Consider the following 19,716-nt stretch of genomic DNA (forward strand, 5'->3'; position numbering starts at 1 on the left):
GTGTTATGAGGTCTATTTAACAGTGTTATAATGTCTATATAACAGTGTTATAATGTCTATATAACAGTGTTATAATGTCTATTTAACAGTGTTATAATGTCTATATAACAGTGTTATAATGTCTATATAACAGTGTTATAATGTCTATTTAACAGTGTTATCAGGTCTATATAACAGTGTTATAATGTCTATATAACAGTGTTATAATGTCTATATAACAGTGTTATAATGTCTATATAACAGTGTTATAGTGTCTATATAACAGTGTTATCAGGTCTATATAACAGTTAGTGCTGTTTGCACGATCACTCAGACTTGATCAACTAATCAAGTCATCATCAAACCTTTGATTTGAATCAGGTGTGTGAGTGCTCCCCTTTGGGTTTCCAGAACCAGGATTGGGAGACACTGGTCTTAACACCCGGAGGTCTGTTCATTCAGAACAAAACCGTAACAAACAGTTTGTAACGGAAACCATTAACTTTGAACAAAAACATGCTTTTCAATAAAAAGTCAAGTTTCTTTTGGACAAATTCATGTTGGTCCCTCCCCTTTTCCTTCAGTTTGCTTCTGCTGGTTTCCGTGTGGGTTTGAGGGGTCGTGAATAAACCCCAGGTTTCCACTGACACACCATGCTCATCATACTCAGATCATAGAAGGTGGCACAGACATGGGCTGGCTGCATGTGGTTTACCCACACGGTGTTCAGTTTCATTATATTGCCTAACTTTCTATTCTGGTTCAGAGGGGAAAGTGAAATCCAGAAAGTGAAATGCTGTGCTTTCTTCCTCCTTTGGTCCATTTGGAGTTTTGTGGTTCTGCAAAGCCATAAAAAACCTGTATTATAATGATGGCAGTGATATAATAGACCTCCTATCTACTAGACTCACTGTCAGTCTGGGACTATTAAAGTATGGTAATATAGTAATACTAACACAGCTACTATTACATTATTACTTTGCTATAAACTTGTATTAGCCTTCATCTAATCCTATTTTATCTGACCATAATAGCCTTTATTACAAGACATATGTTAATCACCCATGTTATTCAACCCATGTTATTCAACCCATGTTATTCAACCCATGTTATTATACCCATGTTATTATACCCATGTTATTCAACCCATGTTATTATACCCATGTTATTCACCCATGTTATTCAACCCATGTTATTCAACCCATGTTATTCAACCCATGTTATTATACCCATGTTATTATACCCATGTTATTCAACCCATGTTATTATACCCATGTTATTATACCCATGTTATTCAACCCATGTTATTATACCCATGTTATTATACCCATGTTATTATACCCATGTTATTATACCCATGTTATTATACCCATGTTATTCAACCCATGTTATTATACCCATGTTATTCACCCATGTTATTCAACCCATGTTATTATACCCATGTTATTATACCCATGTTATTCAACCCATGTTATTATACCCATGTTATTATACCCATGTTATTATACCCATGTTATTCTACCCATGTTATTATACCCATGTTATTATACCCATGTTATTATACCCATGTTATTATACCCATGTTATTCAACCCATGTTATTATACCCATGTTATTATACCCATGTTATTATACCCATGTTATTATACCCATGTTATTATACCCATGTTATTATACCCATGTTATTATACCCATGTTATTATACCCATGTTATTATACCCATGTTATTATACCCATGTTATTCAACCCATGTTATTATACCCATGTTATTATACCCATGTTATTCTACCCATGACTGTACGTTTTGTTTATTGTGTAACTCTGTGTTGTTGTTTGTGTCGCACTGCTTTGCTTTATCTTGGCCAGGTCACAGTTGTAAATGAGAACTTGTTCTCAACTGGTCTACCCGGTTAAACAAAGGTTAAATTAAAATTTAAATTAAAAAATGATTGTTATTAGATGATAATAAGAAGAGATACATGCTTACCACAAACAAGTCTTACGAAATGTGAAACATCTTGCTATTTTTGATGAATGTGAATTCCAAGGAGACTAATTATTCACTAATTCTGCTTTTTTGAAAATGGACAACTGGAAGTCGTTGTTCTCCCTGCTAAATTTAGGCCTAGTTGAAAGCACTGAAACCTTGCTCACACTGCAGGCCTTAATGCTCAAATCAGTTATGTTTTTCAAATCCGTTTTGGAATTTCTCACTGTCCAAAAAGCAAGTTACAAGTGACCACATCGGATTTGTATGTGTTCAGACAGCATTCATTTGATGACATGGCTAGTTGTCATAGTAACGATGGGTTTGTGTTCAGACAGCATTCATTTGATGACATGGCTAGTTGTCATAGTAACGATGGGTTTGTGTTGCTTTGCTCTAGTTGAATGCCTGCTAGGGATGTTTCCCACATACTTTGACTGCCACAGCAGTCAACTAGCTAATCACAGCAGTCAACTATCTAGCCACAACAGTCAACTAGCTAGTCACAGCAGTCAACTATCTAGCCACAACAGTCAACTAGCTAGTCACAGCAGTCAACTAGCTAGTCACAGCAGTCAACTAGCTAGCCACAACAGTCAACTAGCTAGTCACAGCAGTCAACTAGCTAGTCACAGCAGTCAACTATCTAGCCACAACAGTCAACTAGCTAGTCACAGCAGTCAACTAGCTAGTCACAGCAGTCAACTAGCTAGTCACAGTCGTCAACTATCTAGCCACAACAGTCAACTAGCTAGTCACAGCAGTCAACTAGCTAGTCACAGCAGTCAACTAGCTAGCCACAACAGTCAACTAGCTAGTCACAGCAGTCAACTAGCTAGTCACAGCAGTCAACTATCTAGCCACAACAGTCAACTAGCTAGCCACAGTCGTCAACTATCTAGCCACAACAGTCAACTAGCTAGCCACAACAGTCAACTATCTAGCCACAACAGTCAACTATCTAGCCACAACAGTCAACTAGCTAGCCACAGTCGTTAACTATCTAGCCACAGCAGTCAACTAGCTAGCCACAGCAGTCAACTAGCTAGCCACAGCAGTCAACTATCTAGCCACAACAGTCAACTAGCTAGCCACAGTCGTCAACTATCTAGCCACAACAGTCAACTAGCTAGTCACAGCAGTCAACTAGCTAGCCACAGCAGTCAACTAGCTAGCCACAACTGTCAACTAGCTAGCCACAGCAGTCAACTAGCTAGTCACAGCAGTCAACTAGCTAGTCACAGCAGTCAACTAGCTAGCCATTGCAGTCAACTAGCTAGCCACAGCAGTCAACTAGCTAGTCACAGCAGTCAACTAGCTAGCCATTGCAGTCAACTAGCTAGCCACAGCAGTCAGCTAGCTAGTCACACCAGTCAATTAGCTAGCCACAGCAGTCAGCTAGCTAGCTGTTTACCTTTCTACCACATTCACTCATTTGTTTGTAAACAACTAACAAGCTAGTTAGCTCTCTCATGTTCTTGTCAAACTGTCAACAGATTCGCTAGGAAGCAACAAGATATGCCAAACAGCCTAAAAACCACTTGAGGGCAAATAAATCAGATTTGACCGTTCAGACACAAGTCGCATGGCCAGGAATCAGATTTGTATTTGACTGGTTTGAAATGTGACTTGAAATGTCCAATTCCATGTGCTTTTTGCTGTTCAGACTGCAGGAAAAATAACAGCTTAGAATCGGATATGCAAAAAATGTGGATTTGAGTCATTTCAAACTGCCAATGGGAACAATCCTTATATGTAGGTCGCTCTGGATAAGAGCTTCTGATAAATGACCACAATGTAAAAATAGATGTGATCTTCACCGGGCAGTCCACGGCCAATAGAGAGCTCTTTCCATCAGTCTGATAATAGAAAAAAACATTGTCTGGCATCTTAATGCTTGTTAGCATTTTCAGTTCCTTATTCTGGGTTCCTTGCACCCGATGAAGTGAAATGAATCTAAATTAAACACAAGTGATATGAAGCTATCAGCCTTGATAAATGGCTGAGTGATTCTGATAGGGAAAAGACACGACAGGGTAATAATAGTACTGTATTAATTCCCAAGGAGGAGATATTGTTGCACATGCAGTGTATAAAGTCAGGTCCACAATTACTGACATAAAGATGAGAAGAACCAAAGTAGCTTTGTTTTCATGTCATCTGAACATAGTACAGGTTCCGACGGCTCCCGTTTCCGTTTATCAAACTGGAGGTGTTTACATTTGTTGGATGTCATTAAAAAGGAGCCTCATACCAACTGTAAAATATGGTGGAGGATCTTTGATGTTATGGGACTATTTTTGCTTGTTCTTTTTATGTTTTTGTCCACAAAGTCAAAAAACTCTGCCTATTTCTACCATTTATCTTCTGAAAAATGAGATTTTTAACCTTAACTCTAATCTTAAAAGAAGATCACGATTATTTTAGTTTTGTCCTGGGACCCTTGTTACGGTCAACGGCATCATCAAATTTGCCAAGTACCAGGCCATTTCAGCCAAAAACCTGGTTGCCTCTCCAGGGGTCTGAAACTTGGCCACAAGTGGGTCTTCCAGGAAGACAATAACCCCAAGCACTAATCAAAATCAGCAAAGAAATTGTTAAATGACCACAAAATGAACAGTTTGTTATGGTCCTCTCAGTCTCCAGACTTGAACCCCATTGAAAACCTGTGGTTTGAATTGAAGAGGGCAGTCAATCACCGCAGACAAGAGATATCAAGGATAGGGAAAGACTCTGTTATGGAGGAAAGGTCAAAGATCCCTCCTGATGTTTTCTTCATTCTCATAACCTAATGTAGGAGGTCTAAGATCCCTCCTGATGTTTTCTTCATTCTCATAACCTAATGTTGGAGGCGTAAAAGAAGATCCTATAAAACATAGGAGAAAAAGACTCGGTGGCCATTATCCTCTCAAGGTGAGTTATTGAAAACAGCAGTGCCATTTTAACCCCTATCTTGTTGAGAGAGAAAAGAAATATGACTTGTGAAACCAAATCCCTTTCACTGAGCAATTGTATTAGTATAAAATATAATTTCCCCTTTTTTTGCATAAAATATAGCTCAGTGTTTGTATTATTGATTTTATACAGTCTTTAAAAAAATCTTTATCAAAGCCAATAATTATGGACCTGTCTGTATGTCTACGAGAAATACAGTTTTTAAACGCTATCCAATCTTAACCACTGAATCTCTACTTGTTCTACTCAGCATTTACCATGTTTTGACTAGATTTTTATATCCTCCAAAAGTCTGACCTTCATTTTACGTGTAGACGAGGGATTCCCCCACACTTCCTTTTTTGCAGCAATATAAACCCAGAGACAACATTCAGTTTCAGTCGACACCAGCCGACCACAGCCAACACTGACTCAAGATGCCTTTCAAGCCACACTACCTGTTGGTGTCCCTGACTCTCTGCTGGTTCGTGGCTCTTCAAGGTGAGATATTGCATCTTTATCTATATATCTACATATCTATGAATCTGTTCAACTTGACTCTTGAACAATCAACAAACCAAACCTATTATCATTTATTTTTTTGAACAATTTAATTCCAATTATCACAATCAATCCACTGCAATGTTAAGTGTCTCAGAGTAGGGTCTGTATTCAATCCTTATGGCAGAAGTTCTGCGTTGCAGCGTGGGTGAAATTTAAAGCTAATGTTCCTGAGTGGAAACTGCATTCACGGTAAACACTGCATGTCGGCTCAATCAGATATTACCGTTACATTGCTGTCACGCAATCACTGTCTTTTAACTGGTGTTTTTATTTCTTTACTTACCTATTGTTCACCTAATACCTTTGTTGCACTATTGGTTATAGCCTGTAAGTAAGCATTTCACTGTAAGGTCTACTACACCTGTTGTATTCAGCATTTCACTGTAAGGTCTACTACACCTGTTGTATTCAGCATTTCACTGTAAGGTCTACTACACCTGTTGTATTCAGCATTTCACTGTAAGGTCAACTACACCTGTTGTATTCAGCATTTCACTGTAAGGTCGCATGTGACAAATAAACTTTGATTTTTTAAATTTAATCTGTAACACTTCAGCGATGATACAGACTGAATAGAGCCCTAAGACTGCTGATCTAGAATCAGTTTTGTCTTTGTAACATTAACATGTTTAAAAGTGCAACTTTTAGTGATGATAAAAAGGTGTTAACCCTATCCCTTAACCTTTAACCCCAAATTTGAACACTATATTGTTATTGTATGTAATATTCCCGGTCTTCATCCCTGCAGCATTCCCCATGAACGGCTGTGCTGCATGTCAGAAGTGTCGCTGCATCCGGACGTCCTCTGCTTTCATCTCTCCTCGGCTGTTCCACAGGATAGAGATCCTACCTCCAGGTGCCCACTGTCGTCAAACAGAGATCATGTGAGTCAACTAACACCACCTAGCAACCAGTCAAGAACCCTTTCACAGTCAACAAGCACACCAACATCTATTTCTGAAATATATATACATTAACCTAATAAAAACTGTTCTCTTGTACAGTAGCCCAAATATGTTACCTGGTCTGCCTAATACATTATCACAGTATGTCTAATAGATTATCACAGTATACCAAATACATTATCACAGTATGTCTAATACGTATCACAGTATACCAAATACATTATTACAGTATACCTAATACATTTTCACAGTATGCGTAATACATTATCACGGTATACCTAATACATTATCACAGCATGCCTAATACATTATTACAGTATACCTAATACATTATCACAGTATGCATATTACATTACTACAGTATGCATAATACAGTATTACAGTGTGCCTAATACATTATTACAGTATACCTAATACATTATCACAGTATGCATATTACATTACTACAGTATGCATAATACAGTATTACAGTGTGCCTAATACATTATTACAGTATACCTAATACATTATCACAGTATGCATAATACATTGTCACAGTATACCTAATACATTATCACAGTATGCATAATACATTGTCACAGTATGTCTACTACATTATCACAGCATAATACATTATCACAGCATAATACATTATTACAGTATGTCTACTACATTATCACAGCATAATACATTATTACAGTATGCCTAATACATTGTCACAGTATACCTAATACATTATCACAGCATGCCTAATACATTATTACAGTATACCTAATACATTATCACAGTATGCATATTACATTACTACAGTATGCATAATACAGTATTACAGTGTGCCTAATACATTATTACAGTATACCTAATACATTATCACAGTATGCATAATACATTATCACAGTATGCCTACTACATTATCACAGCATAATACATTATCACAGTATGCCTACTACATTATCACAGCATAATACATTATCACAGTATACCTAATACATGATCACAGTATGTATAATACATTATCACAGCATAATACATTATTACAGTATGCCTACTACATTATCACAGTATGTATAATATATTGTCACAGTATGTCTAATACATTATCACAGTATGTCTAATACATTATCACAGCATAATACATTATTACAGTATGCCTACTACATTATCACAGCATAATACATTATTACAGTATGCCTACTACATTATCACAGCATAATACATTATTACAGTATACCTACTACATTATCACAGCATAATACATTATTACAGTATGTCTAATACATTATCACAGTATACCTACTACATTATCACAGCATAATACATTATTACAGTATGCCCAATACATTATCACAGTATGCCCAATACATTATCACAGTATACCTAATACATTATCACAGCATAATACATTATCACAGCATAATACATTATTACAGTATGTCTAATACATTATCACAGTATACCTACTACATTATCACAGCATAATACATTATTACAGTATGTCTAATACATTATCACAGTATACCTACTACATTATCACAGCATAATACATTATTACAGTATGTCTAATACATTATCACAGTATACCTACTACATTATCACAGCATAATACATTATTACAGTATGCCCAATACATTATCACAGTATACCTAATACATTATCACTTCATATTGGCTACACTCTTAGAAAAAAAGGTGCTATCTAGAACCCAAAAGGGTTGTTCAGCTGTCCCCATAGAAGAACCCTTTGAATAAATCCCTTCCTGCTTCCAGGTAGAACCGTCTGTGGAAAGGGTTCTACATGGAACTCAAAAGGGTTCTACCTGGAACCAAACAGGGTTCTCCTATGGGGACAGCTGAACAACCCTTTTGGAACCCTGTTTTCTAAGTGTGTATTTGCCTGTCCTGACAATATTGTTATTCTCAGACAATATTATATTTCAAAACTACCTGACATGATGACTCCTTGCTGTCCCCAGTCCACCTGACTGTGCTGCTGCTCCAGTTTAAACTGTTCTGCCTTATTATTATTTGACCATGCTGGTCATTTATGAACATTTTAACATCTTGGCCATGTTCTGTTATAATCTCCACCCAGCACAGCCAGAAGAGGACTGGCCACCCCACATAGCCTTTAGGCTGGGTTTCTGTACAGCACTTTGAGATATCAGCTGATGTACGAAGGGCTATATAAATACATTTGATTTGATTTGATCACTTGCAAGGCACAGCAGAGCAGAAATTGAAATAATTGGCTTTTATTTTACTGGACTGATGGTATCTGCATCTGTCCTGGTCCTTTCAAGACAACTGGGAACTCTGGGAGATAAACTAGGTCAAATCATGAAGTCAACGAACTTCAGGTTGGAAAGATGGAGTTCTAGAAAGATGTCTCAGTTAACAACTTGGAATTTAGAGCCGGATGACCGTTCAAAATGATTTTTTCATAATCGGGTCTCGTTTTTTTCAGTTTCCAGTTGTCTTGAACACACTGAAGTTGAAAGTCTGAGATTTCAGAGTTCCCAGTAGTTTTGAACTCCGCATTAGTCTCAGTGGAGGGAGGGAGAGAAGAGCAGAAACCTCACACGGTCCTGCTCTCTCCTTCCTTTCCTCCGGTGAGACTGACCAGAGAGGTGAGACTGACCAGAGAGGAGGTGAGACTGACCAGAGAGAGGTGAGACTGACCAGAGAGAGGTGAGACTGACCAGAGAGGTGAGACTGACCAGAGAGGAGATGAGACTGATCAGAGAGAGGTGAGACTGACCAGAGAGAGGTGAGACTGACCAGAGAGAGGTGAGACTGACCAGAGAGGAGGTGAGACTGACCAGAGAGAGGTGAGACTGACCAGAGAGAGGTGAGACTGACCAGAGAGGAGGTGAGACTGACCAGAGAGAGGTGAGACTGACCAGAGAGAGGTGAGACTGACCAGAGAGAGGTGAGACTGACTAGAGAGAGGGGAGACTGACCAGAGAGGTGAGACTGACCAGAGAGAGGTGAGACTGACCAGAGAGAGGGGACAATGTCTTCCACCTGATGGCTAAAGTCGAGTCACACCGCATCTGCTTTCAGACACAAATTCATGTTGTTCCTCTGACCAGAGAAAGTATAATATCCCTCCCTATTAAAATAGACAGGACGAGATGCTAATAATGATAGAAACACAGCGCTGTCGATACACTTGGCTTCTCATTCATTACAGTGTGAGTGGAAGTAGAGAGAAACATGTTTTATATTATGTAATAGTGTTGAATGAAAACAGTGACAGAGCAGAATAAAAAAACAGCAGCTGTTTTCTTTGATAATTTCTCTCTGGTCATGGTTTTAAAAGTTATGAAATCTTACATAGGCTGGTATCAAACTTTGCGTGGGGTCGTGGAAGCTGTAGGCACAGTTATTTGAGCTATACGGTTGGCCAGAGCAGTAAGGATCACTCGATTTAGAGTTGGTCTGACAAATGAAATGGTTTAAAATGGGAACAGTTTGCCTACCCGGTGCGCAAGGCTTCTGAAGTGTCTACCCGGTGCGCAAGGCTTCTGAAGTGTCTACCCGGTGCACAAGGCTTCTGAAGTGCCTACCCGGTGCACAAGGCTTCTGAAGTGTCTACCCGGTGCACAAGGCTTCTGAAGTGTCTACCCGGTGCACAAGGCTTCTGAAGTGTCTACCCGGTGCACAAGGCTTCTGAAGTGTCTACCTGGTGCACAAGGCTTCTGAAGTGTCTACCCGGTGCACAAGGCTTCTGAAGTGTCTACCCGGTGTCATGCAGGTGAAAGAGGACCCAAAAGCGACTTAACAGAAACAGAGTTTATTTAAGTCCAAACAGGGAATAACAAAAATCCTCTAGTCTGTAGAGGGGAATAACTGGAGAAGCGGCCACAGACTGCAGGTCGCTTCGGGTAGGCGCAGGCCGTAGTTGACAGAGACACCTGCTCACACGCAGCATCTGATGAAGGCAAAAAACACGACAGGACAGGGCGATACACAATCACAGCAAAAACACGACAGGACAGGGCGAAACGCAATCACAGCATGGTGAATACTAAACAAGGAACCGACGGGACAGGAACGGAACACAAAGGAATAAATAGGGACTCTAATCAGAGGAAAGGATCGGGAACAGGTGTGGGAAGACTAAATGATGATTAGGGGAATAGGAACAGCTGGGAGCAGGAACGGAACGATAGAGAGAAGAGAGAGCGAGAGAGTGAGAGAGGGAGGGGGAGAGAGAGGGATAGAAGGAGGGAAAGAACCAAATAAGACCAGCAGAGGGAAACGAATAGAATGGGGAGCACAGGGACAAGACATGATAATAAATGACAAACATGACAGTACCCCCCACTCACCGAGCGCCTCCTGGCGCACTCGAGGAGGAATCCTGGCGGCAACGGAGGAAATCATCGATGAGTGAACGGTCCAGCACGTCCCGAGACGGAACCCAACTCCTCTCCTCAGGACCGTAACCCTCCCAATCCACTAAGTATTGGTAACCCCGTCCCCGAGAACGCATGTCCATGATCTTATGTACCTTGTAAATAGGTGCGCTCTCGACAAGGACGGGAGGGGGGAGGGAAGACGAACGGGGTGCGAAGAAAGGGCTTAACACAGGAGACATGGAAGACAGGATGGACGCGACGAAGATGTCGCGGAAGAAGCAGTCGCACAGCGACAGGATTGACGACCTGGGAGACACGGAACGGACCAATGAACCGCGGAGTCAACTTACGAGAAGCTGTCGTAAGAGGAAGGTTGCGAGTGGAAAGCCACACTCTCTGGCCGCAACAATACCTTGGACTCTTAATCCTGCGTTTATTGGCGGCTCTCACCGTCTGTGCCCTGTAACGGCAAAGTGCAGACCTCACCCTCCTCCAGGTGCGCTCACAACGTTGGACAAACGCTCGGAGGGAACGCTGGACTCGGCAAGCTGGGATGAGAACAGAGGAGGCTGGTAACCCAGACTACTCTGAAACGGGAGATAACCCGGTAGCAGACGAAGGAAGCGAATTGTGAGCGTATTCTGCCCAGGGGAGCTGTTCTGCCCAAGACGCAGGGTTTCTGAAAGAAAGGCTGCGTAGTATGCGACCAATCGTCTGATTGGCCCTCTCTGCTTGACCGTTAGACTGGGGATGAAACCCGGAAGAGAGACTGACGGACGCACCAATCAAACGACAGAACTCCCTCCAAAACTGTGACGTGAATTGCGGGCCTCTGTCTGAAACGGCGTCTAACGGAGGCCATGAATTCTGAATACATTCTCAATAATGATTTGTGCCGTCTCCTTAGCGGAAGGAAGTTTAGCGAGGGGAATGAAATGTGCCGCCTTAGAGAACCTATCGACAACCGTCAGAATCACAGTCTTCCCCGCAGACAAAGGCAGACCGGTAATGAAGTCTAAGGCAATGTGAGACCATGGTCGAGAAGGAATGGGGAGCGGTCTGAGACGACCGGCAGGAGGAGAGTTACCCGACTTAGTCTGCGCGCAGTCCGAACAAGCAGCCACGAAACGGCGCGTGTCACGCTCCTGAGTCGGCCACCAAAAGCGCTGGCGAATAGACGCAAGAGTGCCTCGAACACCGGGATGACCAGCTAACTTGGCAGAGTGAGCCCACTGAAGAACAGCCAGACGAGTGGAAACAGGAACGAAAAGGAGGTTACTAGGACAAGCGCGCGGCGACGCAGTGTGCGTGAGTGCTTGCTTAACCTGTCTTTCAATTCCCCAGACTGTTAACCCGACAACACGCCCATAAGGAAGAATCCCCTCGGGATCAGTAGAAGCCACAGAAGAACTAAACAGACGGGATAAGGCATCAGGCTTGGTGTTCTTGCTACCCGGACGGTAAGAAATCACAAACTCGAAACGAGCGAAAAACAACGCCCAACGAGCTTGACGGGCATTAAGTCGTTTGGCAGAACGGATGTACTCAAGGTTCTTATGGTCTGTCCAAACGACAAAAGGAACGGTCGCCCTCCAACCACTGTCGCCATTCGCCTAGGGCTAAGCGGATGGCGAAGTTCACGGTTACCCACATCATAGTTGCGCTCAGATGGCGACAGGCGATGAGAAAAATAAGCGCAAGGATGAACCTTATCGTCAGACTGGAAGCGCTGGGATAGAATGGCTCCCACGCCTACCTCTGAAGGCCAACCTCGACAATGAATTGTCTAGTGACGTCAGGAGTAACGAGGATAGGAGCGGACGTAAAACGTTCTTTTAGAAGATCAAAAGCTCCTGGGCGGAACCGGACCACTTAAAACACGTCTTGACAGAAGTAAGAGCTGTGAGAGGGCAGCAACTTGACCGAAATTACGAATGAAACGCCGATAGAAATTAGCGAAACCTAAAAAGCGCTGCAACTCGACACGTGACCTGGAACGGGCCAATCACTGACAGCTTGGACCTTAGCGGAATCCATCTGAATGCCTTCAGCGGAAATAACGGAACCGAGAAAAGTAACGGAGGAGACATGAAAAGAGCACTTCTCAGCCTTTACGTAGAGACAATTCTCTAAAAGGCGCTGTAGAACACGTCGAACGTGCTGAACATGAATCTCGAGTGACGGAGAAAAAATCAGGATATCGTCAAGATAGACAAAAACAAAAATGTTCAGCATGTCTCTCAGAACATCATTAACTAATGCCTGAAAAACAGCTGGCGCATTGGCGAGACCGAACGGCAGAACCCGGTACTCAAAATGCCCTAACGGAGTGTTAAACGCCGTTTTCCACTCGTCCCCCTCTCTGATGCGCACGAGATGGTAAGCGTTACGAAGGTCCAACTTAGTAAAGCACCTGGCTCCCTGCAGAATCTCGAAGGCTGATGACATAAGGGGAAGCGGATAACGATTCTTAACCGTTATGTCATTCAGCCCTCGATAATCCACGCAGGGCGCAGAGTACCGTCCTTCTTCTTAACAAAAGAACCCCGCCCCGGCCGGAGAAGAAGAAGGCACTATGGTACCGGCGTCAAGAGACACAGACAAATAATCCTCGAGAGCCTTACGTTCGGGAGCCGACAGAGAGTATAGTCTACCTCGAGGAGGAGTGGTCCCCGGAAGGAGATCAATACTACAATCATACGACCGGTGAGGAGGAAGGGAGTTGGCTCGGGACCGACTGAAGACCGTGCGCAGATCATGATATTCCTCCGGCACTCCTGTCAAATCGCCAGGTTCCTCCTGAGAAGTAGGGACAGAAGAAACGGGAGGGATGGCAGACATTAAACACTTCACATGACAAGAAACGTTCCAGGATAGGATAGAATTACTAGACCAATTAATAGAAGGATTATGACATACTAGCCAGGGATGACCCAAAACAACAGGTGTAAACGGTGAACGGAAAATCAAAAAAGAAATAGTCTCACTGTGGTTACCAGATACTGTGAGGGTTAAAGGTAGTGTCTCAAATCTGATACTGGGAAGATGACTACCATCTAAGGCGAACATGGGCGTAGGCTTCTCTAACTCTCTGAAAGGAATGTCATGTTTCCGAACCCATGCTTCGTCCATGAAACAACCCTCAGCCCCAGAGTCTATCAAGGCACTACATGTAGCACCCGAACCGGTCCAGCGTAGGTGGACCGACAAAGTAGTACAGGACTTTGATGGAGAGACTTGAGTAGTTGCGCTCACCAGTAGCCCTCCGCTTACAGATGAGCTCTGGCTTTTACTGGACATGAATTAACAAAATGTCCAGCAACTCCGCAATAGAGGCACAGGCGGTTGGTGATCCTCCGTTCCCTCTCCTTATTCGAGATGCGAATCCCTCCCAGCTGCATGGGCTCAGTCTCAAAGCCAGAGGAGGGAGATGGTTGCGATGCGGAGCAGGGAAACACCGTTGATGCGAGCTCTCTTCCACGAGCCCGGTGACGAAGATCTACCCGTCGTTCTATGCGGATGGCGAGAGCAATCAAAGAGTCCACATCTGAAGGAACCTCCCGGGAGAGAATCTCATCCTTAACCACTGCGTGGAGTCCCTCCAGAAAACGAGCGAGCAGCGCCGGCTCGTTCCACTCACTAGAGGCAGCAAGAGTGCGAAACTCAATAGAATAATCCGTTATGGACCGTTCACCTTGGCATAAGGAAGCCAGGGCCCTAGAAGCCTCCCCACCAAAAACTGAACGGTCAAAAACCCGAATCATCTCCTCTTTAAAGTTCTGGAACTTGTTAGAGCAATCAGCCCTTGCCTCCCAGATAGCTGTGCCCCATTCTCGAGCCCGGCCAGTAAGGAGTGAAATGACGTAAGCAACCCGAGCTCTCTCTCTAGAGTATGTGTTGGGTTGGAGAGAGAACACAATCTCACACTGCGTGAGAAAGGAGCGGCACTCAGTGGGCTGCCCGGAGTAGCAAGGTGGGTTATTAACCCTAGGTTCTGGAGGCTCGGCAGGCCAGGAAGTAACAGGTGGCACGAGACGGACTCTGGAACTGTCCAGAGAGGTCGGAAACCTGAGCGGCCAGGTTCTCCACGGCATGGCGAGCAGCAGACAATTCCTGCTCGTGTCTGCCGAGCATGGCTCCTTGGATCTCGACGGCAGTGTAACGAGCGTCTGAAGTCGCTGGGTCCATTCCTTGGTCGGTTCCTTCTGTCATGCAGGTGAAAGAGGACCCAAAAGCGACTTAACAGAAACAGAGTTTATTTAAGTCCAAACAGGGAATAACAAAAATCCTCTAGTCTGTAGAGGGGAATAACTGGAGAAGCGGCCACAGACTGCAGGTCGCCTCGGGTAGGCGCAGGCCGTAGTTGACAGAGACACCTGCTCACACGCAGCATCTGATGAAGGCAAAAACACGACAGGACAGGGCGATACACAATCACAGCAAAAACACGACAGGACAGGGCGAAACGCAATCACAGCATGGTGAATACTAAACAAGGAACCGACGGGACAGGAACGGAACACAAAGGAATAAATAGGGACTCTAATCAGGGGAAAGGATCGGGAACAGGTGTGGGAAGACTAAATGATGATTAGGGGAATAGGAACAGCTGGGAGCAGGAACGGAACGATAGAGAGAAGAGAGAGCGAGAGAGTGAGAGAGGGAGGGGGAGAGAGAGGGATAGAAGGAGGGAAAGAACCAAATAAGACCAGCAGAGGGAAACGAATAGAATGGGGAGCACAGGGACAAGACATGATAATAAATGACAAACATGACACCCGGTGCACAAGGCTTCTGAAGTGTCTACCCGGTGCACAAGGCTTCTGAAGTGTCTACCCGGTGCACAAGGCTTCTGAAGTGTCTACCCGGTGCACAAGGCTTCTGAAGTGTCTACCCGGTGCACAAGGCTTCTGAAGTGTCTACCCGGTGCACAAGGCTTCTGAAGTGTCTACCCGGTGCACAAGGCTTCTGAAGTGTCTACCCGGTGCACAAGGCTTCTGAAGTGTCTACCCGGTGCACAAGGCTTCTGAAGTGCACCTGCCGGTAACAGCGCAACACGAATTTAAAAAAGAAGAACTGCAATCCTTTTTCATATGATTTTCTACAGAAATGTTTGGTGATGGACTAGGAATGCCTTGAAGTCGATGGCGATCGATTGGTTGGTAACCACTGGCCCAGTGGAATCTCCATGCTTGTTGTTGTTGTTGTTGTTGTTGTTCAGGCTTCATCTGTTGTCTTGGAAACCGCACCTAAAACCCACGGTGGCTGTCATTGTCTTCACACATAGATCATGTGAGTCAGTCAGCGAGGTCTTGAACGAAGCGCTAAACTGTGGTTTTCTAATGCATAGGGGGAAGAAGCGTGGGGGATCGGTCGTGGTGGAGGGGAAATGTAATTAGTCAGTATAGTCGCTTTACTGCATGCTATGCAAACCAGTCATTAGTCACTGATGATGAGTTCAATGTTCCTATTCGTAACCAAGGCTAAGACATTGTAATAAATGTGGGCATTTGCAGTGGTAGCCTATAGCAATTCCCCCCGAAACTCAGTATGTGGCAGGGACTCCAGACAATCACAGATTACAAATATGTTTTTCTAGTCAAGGCCATCCTATTCAACTATTGCTGTACATATACTATTATATGCTACCTATTCAACAGATGTACTATATATTCTATCCACATACTGTCCACAATGACTCTACATTCAATCACACATGTAAACATATACATACAGTGTATTCAGAAAGTATTCAGACCCCTTGACTTTTTCCACATTTTATTATGTTTACAGCCTTTTTCTAAAATGGATTAAATAAAAATTTGTCCTCATCAATTTACACACAATACTCCATAATAACAAAGCGAAAACAGGTTTTTAGACATTTTAGCAAATGTATGAAATATAAAAAACAGAAACAGAAACCTTATTTACATCAGTATTCAGACACTTTGCTATGAGACTCTACATTATTAAATATAAAAACAGAAACACCTTATTTACATCAGTATTCAGACACTTTGCTATGAGACTCTACATTATTAAATATAAAAACAGAAACACCTTATTTACATAAGTATTCAGACGCTTTGCTATGAGACTCTACATTATTAAATATAAAAACAGAAACACCTTTTTTACATAAGTATTCAGACCCTTTGCTATGAGACTCTACATTGAGTTTAGATGCATCCTGTTTCCATTGATCATCCTTGATGTTTCTACAACTTGATTGGAGTCCACCTGTGGTAAATTCAATTGATTAGACATGATTTGGAACATCTCCCACCTGTCTATATAAAGGTCCTACAGTTGTCAGTGCCGGTCAGAGCAAAAACCAAGCCATGAGGTCCAAGGAATGACAAGAGTGTGAAAAGCTGTCATCAAGGCAAAGGGTGGCTACTTTGAACAATCTCAAATATAACATGTATTTTTATTTGTTTAACAAACACTGTAGCTCAGTTGGTAGAGCATGGCGATTGTAACACCAGGGTAGTTTGTTTAATGTATGCACACATGACTGTAAGTCGCTTTGGATAAAAGCGTCTGCTAAATGGCATATATTATTATTATTATATTTTATTATATATTATTTTGGGTTACTACATGATTCCATATGTGTTATTTCATAGTTTTGATGTCTTCACTATTATTCTACAATGTAGAAAATAGTCAAAATAAAGAAAAACCCTGAAATGAGTAGGTGTCCAAACTTTTGACTGGTACTGTATCTATACATACATTTACATATACAGGACTCTGACTTTGCTCATCCTAATACTTATAGATTTCTTAAATCCATTCTTCTACTCAGATGTGTGTGTATTGTTAGATATTACTGCACTGTTGGAGCTGGGAACACAACCATTTCACTACAGCCATAATAACATCTGCTAAATATGTGTACGTTCATATTGACGTTTTCTGATAGGTTCAATTCTGCAGTGTATGATATGTTACCATGGTGACGCTGTAACATATATCCCTCCCTTCATTCATCAGCGTTACCAAGAAGGACAAAGCCACCGTCTGTGTGGCTCCAGATGCAAGGTGGATCAACAAAGTCATTGTCAAGTTACAAAGGTAAATACAACACACGCACGCACGCACGCACGCACACTTCTGTTGACTTTAACACAGACCATCTCTTTCTACAGTACCAACAAGAAGAAGAGAAGTGCAGAACTTCCCATCTCAACCACCATTGAGTGAATTGGAAAAGGAATGTATCAAGTTGGAGCTAAATGGACATGTGATACCAATGTAATGCCAATGTGATGCCAATGTGATGCCAATGTGATGCCAATGTGATACCAATGTGATGCCAATGTGACACCAATGTGACACCAATGTGACACCAATGTGACACCAATGTAATGCCAATGTGATACCAATGTGACGCCAATGTGATACCAATGTGATACCAATGTAATACCAATGGATTCTATTACCAAGTGATTCCAATACCAAGTGAATGAGTTTATCTATCATTTCAGGATGTATTGAATGTGATTATTTCATGTTTTTTTAAATCATGTATTGGGTCTACCCCCGAAAAATAAACACAACCTATACAACATGTACAAAACATGAGCATTATATTGCCTGAGGAGGAGGAAGGGTGAAATGCTCATGTTGACCATCTTGTTGATGTGAGCATCATTATCCCATAAAGTCAGTCAGCCTCTGATGGGTTGACCGATAATATTCCACTCCCAGCAGGGGCGGGACCGGGAAGGGACTGGAGCGGGACTGGGGCGGGACCGGGAAGGGACTGGAGCGGGACTGGGGCGGGACTGGGGCGGGACCGGGAAGGGGCTGGGGCGGGAAGGGACTGGGGCGGGACTATTGCGGGACTGGGGCGGGACAGGAAAGGGACTGGGGCGGGACCGGGAAGGGACTGGGGCGGCCGTAGTTCGCCTGCTCTTTGGGGAGCATAGGTCCTTTTCAAACCTCCTGTTGGTAGTTAAGGTCTTGTGTCTTACCCACAAAGATAGAGGAATGTAGATGGATATAACCTGGTTTTACCATGGACATTGCCATTGAGGACTTCCACCATTTTAAAGTAGTCAACTGGGAGGGAATTCCTATGATTTGGGAGCGATCCGCCAATGAACAGAGCATTGTCTTCTTCTTCATATTGGGTTGGCGATGGTTAGTAAACGCTATATCACCGCCATCTAGTGGCCACAATAAATAAAGGACAAGTTGTTGTTCTGGACTCCAGCACTCCACCTCACAATGGTAACATGGCAATAAATGGACTTTGGGACAATATATTTCATCAGTCAAAATGGTGGTAACAACAATAGATGGAATATGAAAATGAATGTCGTTTTAATGTTATTAAAAGTTAAAATGACGACATTATAAACAAAAACATTGTAACTTGATGTGTTTTCCATAATATGTACATGATGTTTACACACTGTGCGTTGTGTTGAAAATATCCCGATCAAAGATAATGTCTTTGTAAAGATGAACAGTGAATTTAGTTGTCTAAACTAGATCAGAGTCGAATCCATACCTTGCCCCGTAACTCGATACGCCCCCAGAGAACATAAAGACGGAAACGTCCCTTTATGACCCGAGAGTATAAAACATGTGAGTTAAGAATTTACATATCAGACTAAATTGACCAACCGAGGTCCATGACTAGTCGTGACCCCAAAATGCAACACGAGGTTGAAGAAGACAAATTAACCTCTTAACAATAAATGCTACGGTCGAGTATCTAAGAAGGTGAATTCAAGAAGGACCACCCGGTTCTTCTCTCCAAGGAATCGTGTGTCTACACTGCTTTCATTCCCACGCTGGAACTATCTACACGGCTGATTTGCCATCCTCAGAACACCCCTCTTCCAGAACAAGAGCAACTGACAACTGGAAACAGACAACTTGAAAAGAGGACATTGTAACAGCTGGTGGACAATCAGAGACTCGCAAACAAAGTAGATGACCAGCCAGAGAACGGGACGTCGGCCGAACATCTCTCACTAAGCGGAG

The 19,716-nt window shown here is 42.7% G+C and overlaps 1 protein-coding gene across 1 annotated transcript; it reads left to right on the forward strand.

Moving 5' to 3' along the window:
• Positions 1 to 5,299: 5,299 nt before the first annotated feature.
• Positions 5,300 to 18,289, forward strand: LOC124033422 (C-X-C motif chemokine 13-like). The gene is made up of 4 exons (XM_046345453.1): positions 5,300 to 5,400; positions 6,212 to 6,347; positions 17,713 to 17,793; positions 17,868 to 18,289. Exons 1-4 carry the CDS (start codon positions 5,337 to 5,339, stop codon positions 17,920 to 17,922), a joined length of 336 nt encoding a protein of 111 aa, XP_046201409.1. The 5' UTR covers positions 5,300 to 5,336; the 3' UTR covers positions 17,923 to 18,289.
• The last annotated feature ends 1,427 nt before the right edge of the window (positions 18,290 to 19,716 follow it).

Source organism: Oncorhynchus gorbuscha, linkage group LG04, assembly GCF_021184085.1.
Source record: "Oncorhynchus gorbuscha isolate QuinsamMale2020 ecotype Even-year linkage group LG04, OgorEven_v1.0, whole genome shotgun sequence".
Lineage (NCBI taxonomy): Eukaryota > Metazoa > Chordata > Actinopteri > Salmoniformes > Salmonidae > Oncorhynchus > Oncorhynchus gorbuscha.

Excerpts from the sequence above, each read along its gene's own strand:
- LOC124033422 (XM_046345453.1), top strand. The coding sequence starts at position 5,337 with ATGCCTTTCAAGCCACACTACCTGTTGGTGTCCCTGACTCTCTGCTGG. Across the intron at positions 5,401-6,211 it reads CTGGTTCGTGGCTCTTCAAG|CATTCCCCATGAACGGCTGT; the intron begins GTGAGATATTGC and ends TCATCCCTGCAG. Across the intron at positions 17,794-17,867 it reads GTCATTGTCAAGTTACAAAG|TACCAACAAGAAGAAGAGAA; the intron begins GTAAATACAACA and ends CTCTTTCTACAG.